General features: G+C 56.4%; 1 protein-coding gene across 2 annotated transcripts; it reads left to right on the forward strand.

Annotated features, from left to right (window-relative positions):
* Nucleotides 1–2,369: 2,369 nt before the first annotated feature.
* LOC144723997 (protocadherin-10-like) lies at nucleotides 2,370–17,814 on the forward strand. 2 transcript variants are annotated; one of them, XM_078602817.1, is made up of 4 exons: nucleotides 2,377–5,125; nucleotides 7,365–7,423; nucleotides 11,070–11,239; nucleotides 15,501–17,814. In XM_078602817.1, the coding sequence occupies exons 1-4, from the start codon at nucleotides 2,636–2,638 to the stop codon at nucleotides 16,199–16,201; spliced, it is 3,420 nt and encodes a 1,139-aa protein (XP_078458943.1). In that variant the 5' UTR covers nucleotides 2,377–2,635; the 3' UTR covers nucleotides 16,202–17,814. The 2 variants fall into 2 exon arrangements, with proteins under 2 accessions (XP_078458944.1, XP_078458943.1); XM_078602818.1 differs by lacking the exon at nucleotides 11,070–11,239 and having other exon boundaries at nucleotides 2,370–5,125; nucleotides 15,501–15,606.
* Nucleotides 17,815–18,576: the final 762 nt, after the last annotated feature.

The raw sequence follows: 18,576 nt of genomic DNA on the forward strand, positions 1-18,576 counted from the left end.
CCGTGTCTGCCACATCAGCAGCATTGATTCAATACAAGCAAGCTAGGCTGGTTTTGACATACAGCGTCTCAACAGTAGAGTCACACTTTGCGTGAATCAATTCTCGCAAAATGATGCACCTCGGAAGGCCGTGGGGCCAATGGGTTGTGTAAAAATTAGTTTTTTTAAATCCTTTATATTAAGTTCGCTTGCTTGCTTAGGACCGTGCAAATCTTTCGGTCGTTTTTTAACCCACTTCCCGTGATCCAATCGAGCTGACATTTTGCACACAGACTCGTTGTGCGTGACAATTAATGTTCGTGAAACATTTTTCCCAAAATGTTACACTTTTTAGGACAAAAATATTATATTTAATTACCAATTGCTTAATGGTGCAATGCAATCATCTGACCCATAGGTGGCAGCCATCTCAAGCCAGAGGACGAGAGGACTCTAGCCGCCACGCATATAAAGGATTTATAGTGAAAAACTTTGTTTTTACGGGTTATACTTATTTTTCTCTATGTATTAAGATCGTTTCAGTCATGCGGGAGGATACCGGAGCACCTGGAGAAAACCCCGTTCGTACATAGCGACAACACACTCCCATCAAGATGGAACAGATGGGGGTTGAGTCCACTTTGTTTTTGCTGCACCACATTCTCCTGGCAAGTCAGGTGCCAACCCCGACGCCCACGGGAAAGGAGTTGCGCGACATCTGTGCAGGTGACCCACCAACCCTGGCTGCTGCCTCCGCAGCCCCGGGTTACAGGTCACGTGCAGCGTAGCCACCGCCAAAACAATCGTAAGGCGGCGATGATGACGATGAATATAATGAATGGCGAGAATAAATAAATGTATTGCTAGCCGTCTCCACCACCACCACCAGCACTGCGTGCTGAGTTCCGCACTGCGTCCGGTGACACCGAACGAGTCGGTTGGCAGCCACTCCGGCGCGATGGCGCACAACCGCTGATCCGGTGCTTTGAAAGCGAGGGTTGGTGGATCACGGAGAGATCTGTGCAATTCTCACAGAAATAAAAGAACGACTGGCCGAGTCTATGCCCCCCTCCCCCACCCCCCACCCCTGCCCTCGCCTGGATGTTCCTTTGTTGCATTGTGTACTGAAGAGACCCATCACACACTCGCAGACGGCATCGATAAATCCCGCAGGTTCTAACATCCACTGGCTCCAATGAACAAAGATCCCCCGTATAGCCTTAACAGACTTGGGGCAAGTGCTGCGAGCGAGCACCAAAGAAGGCCGGAACGGCACAGGAAGTGGTGGGTGGCTAATACCACTCCCGGCCGCCTTTGTCTCCCCAGTGGCGATGTTTATACATCCTTCGCACCGGGTACTCGTTTGAGGCTGAGTTGACCTAGGAGAAGCTCAGGACCGATTCAGATAATCGTCATTTGGTGTTGGCCGTGAGCGGGTATCGAACTCGGGTGACGGGTTCGTAGTGCAGCGCGCTAACCGCTGCGCCACCGCTCCCCACAGTCCACGCTCGCGACCACCTATGGGTGCCTTTACAAACTGAGCAGCGTCTTGAAGTGCTGTAAGATTTAGCCGCTATCTTCTTGGTTCTTTCGGTAAAGTCACGTAGAAGGAAAAAAAAATCATAAAATAAAATTCTCACGACGTTTCGGCCACAACGCAAGCAGCCGTCCTCAGGTGAAGAACAGGGCTGTCGGAAAGACAGCGTCCGAATGTCTTTCCGACAGCCCTGTTCTTCACCTGAGGACGGCTGCTTGCGTTGTGGCCGAAACGTCGTGAGAATTTTATTATGTTTTATTATTATTATTTTATTATTTCCCTTCTACGTGATGACTTTACCAAAAGAACCAAGAAGATGAATCCCTGCAGTCACGAAAGCTTTAAATCGAAATATAGCCGCTCTCTACGTCCACGTTCCATTGCAGTAATGACTCGCCTGTCCACCCACGAACTCGCACGAGAGAACCCCCATTTACTTGCGTAGAGGACCCTCCGAATTCATAGACCCGAGAGAGACTCACAGAAACGTTGTGACCGACCGCCTCGATGGACAACGTGGATACAAACCCACGGTCTCTGCACAGCACCCGGAGATGCGCTCGCATTCAGACGGCGGGTAGATCCGAGCATCGCATTCGCAATTCCATTCACTCCGCCTTGCGTCCAGATCGCGCTGGGTGGTCCAGGGCGGAGGCTGCTTGGAGCTACGGGAGATGAAGTCGCGCGATTCCCGCGTGGAGTCTGCTCCAGGTGGAGGAGCTCAGTCCCCCCCCCCGCACGGTGCGTGATCTGGCAAAGGGGCGAGAGGGCGGGGGAACGAACGAAGCTTCGTGACCTCCCGGCGTCTCCTCCCCCGTCTCCCGCCCCCTGGCTCCGTCCTCCTTCCTCCGCATGTATCCCCTCTCCTCCCCACTGACCACTCCCATTCATTCATTGAGCGCGGCTCCTCCGCGCCGCGCCGCGCCCCGCTGCCCAGACGCTGCGCTCCGCGCTCCCGATGCGTCCGCGCGTCACTCGGCGGTGCCGACGCCACCGACGAGAAGGAGGAGAAGCGCCGTGCGGCCTCGAGTGCGTGGAACGGCGCCCCTCCTGTCGATAGCACGACCACAACCAACACCACCACCAGAAGCAGCAGCAGCAGCAGCGCTATCAATCAGCATGCCGTCCCCGCGGGCAACCCGGCTTCCCATTCCCCTCCTCCTCCTGGCGGTGGCCGCGCTGGGCGCGTCGGGCGCGTCCGTTCCGCCGCCGCCGTTGCGCTTCTCCGTGGACGAGGAGAGCCCTCCCGGGACGGCGCTGGGCAACCTGGCCCAGGCATTGGGGCTGAGCGCCGCGGAGCTGCGGGCGAGGAGGCCCGACGTCATCTCGGCGTCCTTCCGCGTGGCCCCCGAGAGCGGCGATCTGACGACGGCGTCGCGCTTCGACCGCGAGTCGCTGTGCCCGGGCCCCTCCGGCGCCGACGACCTCCCGCCGTGCACGCTGGACGTGCCCGTGGTGCTGGAGGGGCCCTCCGAGGTGCGCCACGTGCGCGTGGAGGTGCTCGACGTCAACGACCACGCGCCCGAGTTCGCGTCCCACTCGACGGTGCTCAACGTGTCCGAGGCGACGCCGCCGGGGACCGCGTTCCCCCTCGAGGCGGCGCGGGACCTCGACGCGGGCACCAACTCGGTGCGCGGCTACGAGCTCAGCGGCACGGACGCGTTCGGCCTCGACGAGTCGGCGGCGTGGGGGCCGGCCGATGGGCCGGCCTTCCCCTCGCTGCGCCTGCTGAGGCCTCTTGATCGCGAGGAGCGCGCGGTGCACGCGTTCACGCTCACGGCGCGTGACGGGGCCGCGCAGCCGCGTGTCGCCACGCAGCGCGTCGTCGTGCGCGTCCTCGACGCGAACGACAACGCGCCCGTCTTCTCGCAGGTCGTCTACCACGCGCGCCTCCGCGAGGGCGCGCCGCGGGGCCTCCTGGTGGCGCGCCTCAACGCCACGGACGCCGACGAGGGCGACAACGGCCGCGTCGAGTACTCGGCGCGCGGCCGCTCGGACCCGCGCGCCCGCGACCTCTTCTCGGTGGAGCGCACCACGGGCGAGGTGAGGCTGCGCGGCGCGCTGGACCGCGAGCAGGCGGCCACGCTGGAGCTGCGCGTCCAGGCCAGGGACCTGGGGCCCGACCCCATGACGGGCTACGCCAAGGTGCTCGTCACGGTGCTCGACGAGAACGACAACGCGCCGCGCATCGCCCTCGGCGTGGACGCAGAGGGCACGGCGCGCGTCCCCGAAGGCGAGGCCCCCGGCTCCCTCGTGGCCTCGCTGGTCGTCAGCGACCCCGACGACGGTGACAACGGCCGCTACCGCTGCTGGCTGGAAGGAGGAGGCCCCTTCGAGCTGCTGCGCGGCGACGCGGGCTACTCCGTCGTCACGTCCGCGACGCTCGACCGCGAGACGACCGACGCCTACGAGCTGCTCGTGCGCGCCGAGGATCGGGGCTCGCCGCCGCTCGACGCCTCGGCGCCGCTGCGCGTCGTGGTGACGGACCGGAACGACAACGCGCCCGGATTCACGCGCGGCGCCTACGAGTTCTCCCTGCTCGAGAACAACGTCCCGGGCGCCTTCGTGGCGACGGTGGAGGCCACGGACCCGGACCTGGGCGACAACGGCCGCGTGGTGTACTCGATCGCGCCAGGCGGCTCCCCGCCCGCGCTCTCCTACGTCTCCGTCGACGGCGTGAGCGGCAAGATCTACGCGCTGCGCTCGCTCGACAGGGAGTCCCTGCCGCGCCTGAGCTTCGCGGTGGAGGCGCGCGACCTGGGCGAGCCGCAGCTCAACAGCACCGCGCGGGTCACCATCGCGGTGCGCGACGCCAACGACAACGCGCCCGCGGTGTCGATACCGCGGCTGCGCAACGGGAACGCGACGCGCCGCGTGTTGCGGCAATCGGCGCGCGGCTCCGTCGTGCTGCGCGTGCAGGCCACGGACGCGGACGAGGGCGACAACGGCAGGGTGAGCTACTCCGTCGTCCAAACGGAGGAGGAGGGGGGCGAGGCGCTCGGATGGTTCGCGGTGGACGCGCGGAGCGGGGAACTCACGAGCGCGCGGAGCTTCGCGCCGAGCGACCCGGGGAGGTTCGAGGTGACGGTGGAGGCGCGCGACCACGGCAGCCCTGCGCTGACGGCGCGCGCGACCATCACCGTGATCCTGGTGGACACCGTGGACGAGCTCAATCCCGGCGACGACGACTTGGACGGCGCTGACGATGGCAGCAGCAGCAGCGGCGGCAGCAGCAGCGGCAGCGAGGGCGAGAGCGGGAGCAGCACCACGGGCGGCGAAGCGGGCCGCATGCCGCTCTCCCTGATCCTCATCATCGCGCTCGGGGGAGTTTGCTCGCTGCTCTTCGTCGCCATGGTGGTGATCGCCGTGGTGTGCAAGCGCGAGAACAAGGAGATCCGCACCTACAACTGCCGCACGGCCGAGGCCTACCTCTACCGCAAGCCGCACAAGGCCATCAGCAAGCGCGACATCGTCGTGGTGCCGCCGAGCGAGGCGGCCGCGCGCCGGGGCCCGCGGCCGGCCGCGCTCGGGGAGTGCAGCGCGGAGGGGGTGCGGGAGCCGGGCCAGGGGGCGCCGCACGTGCCAGAGTCCCCCGAACAGCGCGCACAGGTGAGGGGGTGGGAGTGAGGGGCGGGGTGAGGCGGGGGGGGGGGCGAGGAGCGATGCGGGGGGGGGCGTTGACTCGAGTCGGCTGACCTATTTGACCGCGGTGATGAGGGCCGTAAGTCTGGACCTTCGATTCGAAGCATTGTTAACTTGACGATTGTCGCGTCTTCATATTCCCGTCTCGTTTGTGTTTTTTATCGCTGGTGGTGTTGTTCACTGCTTGCTGGTTTAGCTTTGGGCAACTGCTGTCAGTCTAAATGTAACGCAAATTACGCAAACCTCGCATAACCCAGTCTCACGATTCTGGTGAATGACGCTGCGTCGGTACGAACCGACTTCAATCGACGACATCGGCATCGTCTCGCGATTGTTTTGCCATCACGAGTCCGCATCGCTTAGCCCAGTGGTTCTTCTTCTCCTTCACATGGGGTGCACCCTGCAGCCCCTGGGCGTGCGAGATGCCCTTTCTGGGTGGTGCGAGACATGCCCAGATTTCTTTTGAAGGTAAATCATCGAAACACAAATTAAGCACGGGCACCAAACGCTACGTATTTATTAGCATTATAATTGTTTAACCGTTGAGAACCACTGGCCTAGAGGAAAGTGCTCTTCCCCAATAGCACCGTCTCTCTTTATAAGACCAGCGGAATGTGTTTAGTTACGCCGTGACTTTGCTAATGAGCCCCAGCAGGCTGGAACAGCCGTGAGAACTCTTGGAGAGATCCGGTAGACTGAGACACAGCGAGGGAGTAAGTGTAGCGGTAGTGTAGGAGTCATATTCTTAGGTTTTTTCGGTAAAGTCACGTAGGTAAAACATAAACATTAATAAAAGTAAAATAAAATAAAAATCACGACGTTTCGGAGGCAACACAAGCTTCCGTCTTCAGTGTGTGTTGCCTCCGAAACGTCGTGATTTTTATTTTATTTTACTTTTATTAATTTTAATGTTTTACCTACGTGACTTTACCGAAAAAACCTAAGAATATGAATCCTTGCAGTCACGAAAGCTTCAAATCTAGAATTAGTGTAGGAGTCGTGTAGGGGTAGTGTAGCGGTAGTGTGAGGGTTAGTGCGCTGCGCTACGAAACTCGGCGATCGGGCCAGGTGCTGGCCACCCACCCCATCGTGTGCCGTGCCGGCCTTCATAGGTATTCGTGAACAGCACTTGCCCCAATAGTCTGTGGGGATCGTTGTCTTTGCGCGTGATTTATACACCAGGATGTGGGTCACGGGGGACTGAATCCGTCCGACTCTGTGTTGGTCACAAAGCGTGTTTGTGTGGTACCGCAGTCGGGTCCGCCGAAAGGTCCCCACTGATCAGGAGAGAGAAAGTCTCCCTCCCCCCCGAACCCTACAATAACATCCACCTTACACACACACACCTTGCACATCTTACACACACACACCCTTACACACACACCTTACACACACACACACCTTACACACACACCTTACACACACCTCACACACACACCTCACTCACACACACACCTTACACACACACACCTTACACACACACACCTTACACACACACACCTTACACACACAAACACCTTACACACACAAACACCTTACACACACACCTTGCACACCTTACACACACACACACACCTTACACACACACACCTCACACACCTTACACAGGAGCACTGAATTAGTTCAGTACGCCTGCCTGATTGATGACGACGCACATAAAGGTGAAACCGATCTATACGTTCACATGGTTAAATAAAGGATGCGGTACTCTTTGGTTATTTCAGTAAAGTCACGTAGGTATAAAATAAAATGTATTTTATTTAAAAATAAACTAAAATGTATTGTATTTAAATAAAATGAATTTTATTGTATACCTTCGTGACTTTATTTTATACCTACGTGACTTTATCGAAAGAACCAAAGAGTATGGATCCCTGCAGTCACGACAACTTCAAATCTAGATGAAAGGATGCGGCTTAACATAGATTATTCGATTAAAACACGGTTGCAGAGCATTATATAAAAAAAGCCAAGCGCCCAGCAACAAACAGTACCATTGAAGGTGTGAGAATAGACGAGAGTTCATGGGTGTGTTGAATCGGGGCACGGGTTGTGAAGTTGAAATGGGCAGCGGAGAACGGAGAGAGGATGGACGGATTAGCACCCCTTGTTGGAAGCTCCTAGAACGGAGGAGGTGGCGATGATGATGATTGTGATGATTAGGGAGGAGACGTGGAGATTTTCGATGGTCCATCTCTCGCCGCAGGTCGCCCGAAAGAGCCGGACGGATCTGCCTTGCAGCGGCGGCGGCAGCAACGGCAGCAGGTACAAGCCACAGGCGTGTTGTTGTTGTTGTTGTTATTATTGATACCATCACGAGCAGAGGTCCCGTTGTTGTTGTGGTTGTGGTCGTGTCTCCGCTATGGGAGATAAGAGCCAGCTGTGATGTCCACCCATCTTGTCAGTGCCCCTGTACTCGGAGCACTGAAAGTAATCTATGATTATCTCTTAAATGTAATGGCACGATGCCGAGGTAATACGTATTGTATATTTTATGTTCTCTACGATGTAGAGAATATTTACGGCGTAAGATGTACGTTCATTGGAGCTCGCGTTGAAAGGTTAGAGCGATTTTAAGTGAACCGTGGTCAGGGTTCTGTATTCGCTTCTCCCACCTCCTGTGTGTCTATGTCTGTTGTTCTAGATTTGAAGCTTTCGTGACTGCAATGATTCATATTCTCAGGTTTTTTCGGTAAAGTCACGTAGGTAAAAACATTAAAATTAATGAAAGTAAAATAAAACAAAACAAAAATAAAATTCACGACGTTTCGGAGGCAACACAAGTCTCCGTCATCAGGTGGGACCGTCACAGCCGAATTAGCTGCATCAACTTGCTTATAAGGGATTACATCTTGAATCATTGCTTCACTTGATGCAGCTAATTCGGCTGTGACGGTCCCACCTGATGACGGAGACTTGTGTTGCCTCCGAAACGTCGTGAATTTTATTTTTGTTTTATTTTACTTTCATTAATTTTAATGTTTTTACCTACGTGACTTTACCGAAAAAACCTGAGAATATGTCTGTTGTTGTTGTTATTATTATTGGTGCGGTTCCTGAACGTCTTCCTCCTTCGCCGTGCAGCCAGTTGCCCGGCTAGTTTCGGTGACGATGCGGGCCCACAGCTGCCACTAAGAACAAACAACAACAACACGATCGTGGCAAATCGCCCGATGATGCTGGATGTAATTACCAGCGAAACGTCACAGTGCTCAAATTGTAAAAGTTGTGGATTTACTCTCCAACACACCGGTGGGCTGAAGTAGTAACTAATTGGCGTTTTGCTTACGTGACAAATCCCTTACTAATTGGCTGTGTCGGGTGGTGGAGGGTTACGACACAACATGTATACTTACGCAATCTCACCCAAAAGCCTTTATTATGAACAGAGTTACCGGACAAGCAGCCAGCCGGGAAACTCGAGGCGTAGATGATGTTTAAGCTTAGTATTAGACAATGCGCTTGTTTAACCAAGAGGAGCCCCACCGAATCTCAAAGTGCCATTGTTCAGGCGGGTCACGCCAAGTTCTTGTCCACAATATGGGGGCGATGTTGCTGCTGCGTGGCAACGTTTTGAATGGAGTCATTTGTTGGTGATGTTTTTGTTTGTTTGCATTCGCTTGTTTTGTGGCCAACATCAGTGAGTGCGTGGGGTTTGTCGCTCGCTGTGGGAGGGATGAAGCCGGAGGAAACCCACCGCAGAGCACAGGGGAAGAACATGCAAACTCGACGCAGAACAACGCCCCGTTCGGGAATTGAACTCAGGTGGTTGTTTGCTTTGAGGCGCCTGTGTGATGACCGCGCAGCCACCGTCGTCGCTCGATATATAAAATAATGGTGTTGAGAGTGATTATGGGACGCACAGGTGAATGGCCGAGAGGCACCGCTAAACAGAAGGGTTTAATAAAGAAGACTAATAGTTCACTGCTTTAGCCCACCGGTGTGTTGAAGAGCGAATCCACAACATTTACAGTTTTTGAGTACGACGTTTCGCTGGTAATTACATCCAACATCATCGGGCAATTCGCCAGAATGGATGTAATTACCAGCGAAACGTCGTACTCAAAAACTGTAAATGTTGTGGATGCACTCTTCAACACACCGGTGGGCTAAAGTAGTGAACTATTTTGTCTTTTGTCAACGTGACACTTTGTTGTTGATTGGCCGTGTCGGGTAATGGAGGGTTACGACACATTTATAAATAAAGCGATCTAACCCCAAAACGTTTATTATGAATAATATTGGTCGAGAAAGCCTGCTACGTGTTAAACTTTAATAAAGAATTTGTGCTAGACAACTGGAGACGTGAGTCGGAGGAACACAGCAGAGCGTGTGCGAACCAGCTACTGACAAGGTCAGTTACAAAATCATCTCAAACAATGAATGAAAAGTGTCAATTCAGCACGCAGAGAGACAGAGGGAGAGAGAGAGCTGCACGCTCGGAAATAAATTGCGAGGCATACAGAGGAAGACGGACATTAGGGGCGTCATCACAGTGACTGCTCAGACACGTGAGTGGGCAGCTTGGGCAGGACACGTGGGTAGGAGGAACGATGGTCAAGGATGATGACGGAGTGGCAGCCAAGGAATGGAATGCGTCCCAGAGGACGTTCACCGCAGGAGATGGATCAATGAAATCAGCTTGCGTGTTGGGGCTGGGTAGATGGTTGCATAAAATGGATAATTAAAGACGGCGACGGCTTGGGGAAGCCTTCATCCAGCAGTGGATTGAGCACGAGTGACGAATGGTGACAGAAATGCGGCGAAGTCACTTCGAGTCACTGGCTCCAAGTGGGCCCTCGCTGTGGGATGTTTTGTCCAATTCTCATCACGAGAGTTTGCCTTCGCGTCTGGGAGGAAACCAGAAGTGCCCGGAGAAAACCCCCCAACCACACGCGCAGGGGACAACGCCTACAGCGTGGCTTTCACGAGCTCACTTGCCGTACTGCCGTGTCCTGGCCACCACTGAGTTTTGTTGTTGTGTTGTTTTAAAGCGTGACCCACAAACCACATGGCCTCCAAAGCGATGGACCACGGGGGGCGTGCGCCATTGTGATCGAGGCGATGCAAGGGGCTTAGTTTCAGCCGCGTCCATGCGGGTCCAGCACCCGAGATGACACTTCGGGCACTTACACATCGAGACGAGCGCCTGGCGCTAGGGCGGTGCGTGTAGCCGCTGCGAACGCGCCCCCTGCTCGCCCCCCCCCCCCCCCCCCAGTCTTAGCGAGCGACACGGGGACGAATCCAGCGAGATTTGAAGCTCCCGAGTGATCGCGGTCCCCACGCAGCCGGGCGAGCTGAGTGGGGGGCCCCCGAGAGGAGACGGCGGCGTAGGGGGCGGGGAGGAGGGCACCGTCGGGGTAGATCGTAGTGGGTCGCGCGTTTCCTGTGCGGCAGCAGTAGCAGCAGCTGCTGCGGAATGTGGCAGAAGAGAGTGGAAAGCATTGGCAGCGAGGAGGAGGAGGAGATGGCGGGGTAGCGTTGGTACTCAGAGCTGTAGCGAGATATTCTGGCGCCCGGGAACAAGGGTGGGTGACTTCCTCTCTTCCACCCCTCACCTCCCTCCCGAGCCCTCCTGATGCGGCGCCGGCACCGCCCCACCAACAATGTGAACCACCAGCCCCGCCTTCACTTGTGTCCAACAATTTGGCTCGCACGAACTTCTCATTGTGGGGGGCGGGCGGGAGGGGTGGGAGTATTGCAGCTCCCCTCGGGGTGGGGGGTGCCCGAGGCAGCCGCCCCCCAACTCGCTCCGCTCGCCCGCTCAGCTTCCGCCCGCTCTCGGTGACAAATGATGACTTTGGCCGCGGGCGAAATCTCGGTCTTGTTTGGTCACCGCTCCGTTCTGACCACGGACTCGCCCCCCCCTCTCCCCCCGCACGTGTCTCTGAACGTCCGCGCTGCGTTGCAGGGAGTCGGGCGGGCTAGGAGTTGGGCCGAGGCGAGGCGGCGGCGTTGGTGGCGGTGGTGGTGATGATGGCGGTGGTGGTGATGATGGGAGACCACGCGCTGACCACAGGGTCAGATTCGCGTTCAGGATTAGACTTAGGGCGAGGAGCTTTCTCATGTGCAACAGAGCAGGTAACCCTCAACCCGCCCCTCCCACCCCACCCCCCAGGGTCTCGTGTCCCCCGCCCCTCCCCTCCCCCCGCGCTCTGCTCATAAATCCTCTCGGTCGCGAAATTCTCCGCATCGCCCCCCGGCGCGTGGACTTGCCAGCGTCCGTGGTCCCGTGCGCGCTTCTCTCGCCTCCGTGTCAATGTCCACAAATCGAACACCGACCAGCGTGGTGAAGTATGGTCAAATAATCTCCCCGCCCCCCACCACCACCACGGCTCACTGCTGGATGAGTGGCCCCCTCCGCCAGGCGGGCGGGTTTTGTACGCGTGGGGTTATTGGCCCCATCCGTCACCATGACGGTCAGTAACGCATACGCTGCTGTCCTGTAGTTCGCTCCAGTGCCCTCCCTCCGATGCCCACTACGAAGCCCTCACAGCAGCAGCAGCAGCAAGCCTGGAGCACCCGCTTGTTGATATTCACGGTGGCCACGAATACAGCAACTATATCCGGGGCCCTTGCCCGCTTAGCTTCCGAGATCTGATGAGATCCGGGCGCTCTCTCTCTCCGCATGATCTGGTCACACGTAGTGACATCCGTCAAACATTCCCAACACCACCACCACGAGGCCTTCAATCAATATGGGCACATCCATGCGTCGTGGGGATTGGGCTGTGGAGGAGAACTGGGGGAGGCGGGCGGTGGGGGTGGGGGCACTTTCGCATCAAATACAGGGTACAGGTGGAGCCCTACAATCGCTGGCTCACGCCACTGCTGGCAGAGAACGCTCTTGGAGAGCTTTTTCAAGAGGGCATGGAGGCCGGCGCCACCACCCTGGCCACACTTTGCTTTGCTCTCTCTACTGCCAGCGGAAGAGCCTCCCTGAGAAGGGGCTCGAGAGAAGGGTGGACAGAGGCGGCGGTAGGGGCGGCGGGGAGTTGTGGAAACGTGCCCTTCATTGTTTCAAGCCGCCGATCATTTACGAACATTAGTTACAATAAAATTAGAGCGCAAGTTTCGCCGGCAGGCTGGAGAGAAGGACGGACTGATGGTTACTCCCCAAAGGACGTGGCGGGCTTGCTCGTTACAATGAGCACAATTTACGACCCTTTGTTAATCCACCGCTGGATGTACGAGTTTTTAAAACGTTTATTTATTTGACGAAATTTCGCAAACCCCTAGGGGAGTGCGCGGCCCACGCCCTTTCCGGCACGCGTCTCCCACTGCGCCCCCCCCTTCCCACCCATTCATTGTTCGAGCCAACACAATGGGGCTCCCCCCCCCCCTCCTCCCCCGCACGGTTTTTTCCCTTCTCAAGTCGTTTGTCGTGGCCGCGATTCGCGTCGAGGAGCGACGCGCCACGGACGGCTCCTTCCCCCGTTCCCTCCTCGTGCTCACCCCGGTAAATCTGAACGTGTTAATTGGCCACGCGCTCGTGAAGATCAAGCGAAAGTCCAGTTGGTTGTGCGTGAGACAATAGCCGTCATTTCTCCTGGGCCCTGCGTTGGCAGCAGCAGTGCAGGTACGGGCCGGAGCAGACACAAAATCGGCATTCATCGTGAAGCCTGCGCTACCCTACATTAGACTCCAGAGTCAGCGCCGCCGATATAATCTGGGTTTGAACCTGGGTTTCGGCTGCCTACGGTGAAGGATCGGTTCGCATGAGTTGATGTGTATTTTGTTAAACCAGGTGGTGAGGACTCACGAGACGAGCACGAGTCTCATTTGCAAGAGTGACCTGGGGCATTAGACTGGCCAGCAGAGAGCAGTGGCTGCTGCTGCTGTGTATAACCCTCAAAGAGTAATTTGCGGTATAATTGTGGACCCTGACACCGGCACACAACGGCCTACTATTTAGAACGACATCAGTCGGATCTTTAATATCCACTGTGAAGCAGATAGAGGGTACAGATGTGGTTGATACAGATGCAATGGTTAACCAGGGTCGCCGCTTGATTCGACCGGTGAACCTCTGCAATCACTCGGCCACATCACCAGCCGAGGTGGAGGGAGTTGATGGTCACAGCCCGTTCATCAATAACTGCGCACACACACGCACAAAAGACGGATTAAATTTACGTGGATTTTCACTTAATCTATCAACATTCCAGCTCTAAGAACTAAACGATCAGCTTGACATTGATGCAAAGCACCCCACAGTAGTCAGTTTAACACGTCGTATAGGCTGTCGCGACGAATATCATCCATAATAGAGGTGTTTTGGGTTAGATCGCGTAAACATATAAATGTGTCGTTAAAACCCGCCACCACCCGACACAGCCAACTTGTAAGGGTTGTCACGTAAACAGAACGTGGCCAATTCGTCACTAGTACAGCAACACCGGTGTGTTGGAGAGCCCAGCCACAACATTTACAATCTGAGTACGACGTTTCGCCAGTAATTACAACTAGCTTCATCAGGGCCGATGTTGGCGGGGGGGGGTAGTCGGTCTAGAGCCTGCCGCCCCCACCCCCTGCCCCCCTCGTGCCCCCACCCCCTGTCCCCCCCCTCGTGCCCCCCCCCCTGTCCTGTCTCGCACTCTTCCCTGCGCCCTCACCAGCATCGCCCCCAATTCTTGAGGCATAATCAGTTGGGGAGGGGGGGGGGCTCACACTTAAACCGTAACGACCCCCCCCCCACACTATTTTGTTGTTGTTGTTGTTGTTGTATTCGGTGGCAGCGTGGGAAGGGAACTGCTGCGAGATGAGATAAACAATGGGTGGGTGGGGGGTGTGTGAGGACGTGGGTTGGGGGGGGGGTGCTACGGAACGCGAGGCCCCGGGGATATTTACACTTTGCGATGGTTCGCGAACACAGCCACCAGTAGCGGCCCCCTCCCTGCCTCCGACTCGTCCCGCGGGACCCCAATCTCACATCAGCCAGAGAACAAACACTCGGCACGGAGACACGGGAGGAACTGGCGGCTTTGCCCTTCAACCAAAAGGCTTCGGAAAGTCTCTTGCCACGTCAGATTTTCCCCCCTTGATTTTTGTTGTTGTTGCTGTTGTTGGTTGTTTGCAAAAACATGACGAGTTGACTAATCATGTTGAATTACAAAACGCGTGCGGGGTTGTGGGGCGGAGACGCATGCGTGGGACTTACAACCGGCAGGCAGAGAGACCAGCAGCCAGATATGAGATGTTTTTTTGGTAATTTATACAGGAGGAGGAATCCGATGAGCTATGAAGATAATTTTTTTTGCACAGACGTTCAGTAGGGGCGGGTCTGAAAAGAAGTTACGCCAACAACAAACAATACAACAACACGATAGGAGTTTCAAGGTATAGGAAAACAAATCGCTAAATGAATAAAAATAAAATCAGAACGCGCACGGTGCGCCCAGCGCAGAGACTCCCCGCGAGTGGAGCGGTAGAGGCGCCGTCTTGGCCTTCACGCAGCAGCGGACGGAACACGACACCCACGCCAAAACGCACAGAGTCCCAGGCTGAATTTGTTTTATACCCAGGCGCAGTGCCGGATTATCGCAGTAGCACAAGTAGCTACGTATGCTACGTGCCCCGCACGTTCAAGGGCCCCGCGCTAAATGCTTTCAAGCTATCAACTCCGGTTTAGTGATTCTGCACTTGCTCTATTGCTATAGTACTATACCACCTTCAACTTTTATGAACGACTGGGTGTCTAAGGTTAACGATTTGTCGTATTATCTGGTTGTATATAGCTAGTGAAACAATACAATTACTTTACTGTGCAAGTAAAAAATGTGTTTTAATATTTATGTGTTTTAAATACAGTATTTAGGGCCCCTTTATAACATCATGCTTACAGGCCCATCACTAGCTTAATCCGGCACTGCCCGGGCGAGAACTCAAGAGAGGCCACAGGGATTGAGTCTCACCTGGGGGGGGGGGGGGGTCACCTGAGTGACGGGAGCGAAACCAACCAAAGTCGCAGCGGAGAGACAGAAACACGTGGATTGAAGAGCAGCGCAAGGCGAGATCGACGTCGTAGACGCCGTGGAAGAGTCGAGAAGCGGCCTTGCGCACGTTGCGTCGTGGCGAGAGGTGGCGGTGGTGCCGGTCGCCAACAAAACGAATAACGCAGTGGGGCAGCCAAGGGATGGAACGCGTCCCAGAGGTCGCTCGCCGCGGGAGATGTAGCGATGAAATCAGGTGGATGGTTTGCATCTTTGAATCCGCGATTCCCAGACACCCGCGAGACGTAACCGTGAATGTTCCTGTTCCTCGCCCCCCCCCATCCTCTCCTCCTCTTCCCTCCGAACCCTTGAACCCGACCCTGCCCGCACCCTTCCTGGCTTCTTCCCAGGGGGTCACGGTGCCTGGTGTAGCAGCAGCAGCGGCGGCAGCAGCAGCAGCAGCAGGGGTCGCGCATCCCCATGTAACATCAGCGGCAGCGGCGGCGGCCACGTGGATTACAGATGCAACGTGCACGCGCAGCCGGGACCCCAGGCGCGTCCTTGTTCATTCCTCACCTTCGGGAAAGATGAACGCCAGCTCGCAGAGCAGCAGCAGCAGCTGACGACGAAGAAGAAGGAAGACGTCGGTGCAGTTGCTGGCGCTGGAGCCTGTAACGGTGCCAGCAGCAGCAGGAGCAGCTGCAGCAGCAGCAGCTGTAGTGACGCTGCCGAACTGAGCGCCTTTCTCGGGGAGTGCGTGGCGCGGTACTGCAGTCACGAGTCCCAACCAGAGGCGCGCTGCAGCAAGAGCCACCGCCTGCTGCTGTCTTCGTCGTCGTCTTCATCATCATCATCAGCAGCAGATTTGGAGTGCGGACTCGACTCGCTGTGCAGTCGAGATGAGGACGCGAGGGGAGAGGAGGATGAGGACGATGAGAGGAGCGTGGGGTTCCTCAGAGTGCTGAGCGTTGATAGTGACGGTGGTGATGGCGGTAGCGGTGATGAGGACGATGGTGGTGGTGGTTATGATGACGACACGTGCTCGCACCACCACGATGCCAGGCTCGTGTTGGACCTCACGCTGGAGCAGGTCGACGGAGTCACCGTGTGATCTGTCCCAAATGCGGGCCAGATCGCAGCGCCGGGTCCGCTTACCCGCATCGAATCATTTGCGCCGCATCGAATCATTTGCGCCGCTCTCGTCAAGTTAACCGCAACGGGACTCGACCGGCAGTCGTCGTCCCCTCCACCCGCCCGCTCCCCGTGTTTGTCCGAGCGCGCTGGGCGACGCGGCGACTCCGTGAGCTTTGCAGCTTCTCGGACGTTCCCTTCGCGCGTCGAGACGTCCGGGACGGCGCTAGGGAGGGTTGGTGGGTCCCAGTCGGCGCCGATGTTCCTCGATCGTGTCGAGCACGGCGACTGTCACCCTCGGCTCTCATTGCCGAGTGCTGTCCGCACAGAAGCCGCGTGGAACGGCCACCGAGACCAGGTGGTGCATGGGGCGGTGGTGGAGGGGGGTGTCGAGGGCGGTGGCGCAGTGGTTAGCGCACTCCGCTATGTGAAACCGACAAGCCGAGTTCGATTCCCGGCACACGGCCAACATCAGTGGCGAGCGATATCTAAACCGGGAATGAATGCCCAGTGTCCTTCCCCAAGACCTCACCAATCTGCACGCTGCTCAGCGTGGTGATGTATGTTCAAATCAGTGGCGTAGTGTGGTTGGTTCCCTAAGACCGAAATATCAGCCGATAGTTCGTTAAAACTATACTCTTTGTTTTTTTTCGGTAAAGTCACGTAGGTAAAAAAATTATATCAATTAAATCACGACGTTTCGGGCTCAACACAAGTTGTCGACACACTTAAGTGGTTGTGCTTTCGCTAAGTTGTCCCCACCTGAAGATGGACGCTTGTGTTGCGCCCGAAACGTCGTGACTTAATTTACTGAATGTTTTTACCTACGTGACTTTACCGAAAAAACCAAAGATGATGAATCCTTGCAGTCACGAAAACTTCAAATCTAGTTCTTCAATATAGATACTTGGTTTTTTACAATTTTATCTGGCAACAAACTGACACATGGTGAGACTAGGCTCTAAGGAAAGCTGTCTCGGGTGTGGACCAATCAACTTCAACGACAGTGCATACATTATCAGAGTTATGTTTTTTGTTTGCATTATGACTGCAGGTATTGTGATCTATGCAAACATGACTCCTTGTGAAAAAGGTGTCAGTTTTGTTGCCAGATAAAAGGGTAAAAAAACAATTATCATATTTTTTACTGGCAAATGAGGTTCCAATGGTAGTTCTTTAATACTTTTTTTCTTCTCGTTTCATTCCCACGTCCAATTCAAACCGCCCCCAACCCCTTTTGTAGCTTGGCGTCTGGGCCACGGTGCAGTTGCACTGCCTGCGCACTCAGCAGCTTGAGAGCCGCCGGGATCAAACAGCCACCCACGGCCAAAGCGACACGGGGAGGGGGGGGGGAAGGGCTTTAACTGTTAAAGCAGCAGTGTGGTTTGATGTCTGGACATTGCGATATTACATAGAGCAGCTATAGTTTACAAAATGTGCAGACAATCGACAGTGTGCATGCGAGTTACCGCTCGAACCGCCCTGGATGTAAATATTCTCGTCGAGTATTTTTCTCGCAAGTAATTCCGATTCGGGCATGCGCGTTGAATAATAATAACAAAAATAAATGTGTGCGCGCGCGCGTCTCTGTGAGCTCTCGTCGGCGTTGTGATGAATGAATGAACGGGGCTGAGAAGCGCACACAACACCACCGCGGGCAGATGACGCCTCCTGGGGCACGCGGCGAAGCGGGGCGACCGCCCCGGGACCTTCGCTTGCCCCCCCCCCGCTCGCCGCCGCGGCCCCGCGTCGACGTCACGGTGTCAGAATACTTCTGGTTTAGTTTGAAGACGTCGGGGGGGGGGGGGGGGGGGACATACGATGGGGGGGGGGCATACGATGGGGGAGGGTGGGCATACGATGGGGGGGGGGGCATACGATGGGGGGGCATACGATGGGGGGGGGGCATACGATGGGGGAGGGGGGGCATACGATGGGGGGGCATACGATGGTGGGAGGGCATACGATGGTGGGAGGGCATACGATGGGGGAGGGTGGGCATACGATGGGGGGGGGGGCATACGATGGGGGGGCATACAATGGGGGGGGGGGCATACGATGGGGGAGGGGGGGCATACGATGGTGGGAGGGCATACGATGGGGGAGGGTGGGCATACGATGGGGGAGGGTGGGCATACGATGGGGGGGGGGGGGGCATACGATGGGGGGGCATACGATGGGGAGGGGGGGCATACGATGGGGGAGGGGGGGCATACGATGAGTTGCCCCGAGTTCCCGCACCCCCCACTATGGGCGGCCCAGGACATGGGCAATCCTCCTCATCCGTGTGCAGAATACGACACGTGGTCTTCCGTAGGGGAGTTCCAGACCGTAAGGGCAGCAGCGGAGAAGGAG

Source organism: Lampetra planeri, chromosome 19, assembly GCF_965212315.1.
Source record: "Lampetra planeri chromosome 19, kcLamPlan1.2.h2, whole genome shotgun sequence".
Taxonomy (NCBI): Eukaryota; Metazoa; Chordata; class Hyperoartia; order Petromyzontiformes; family Petromyzontidae; genus Lampetra; species Lampetra planeri.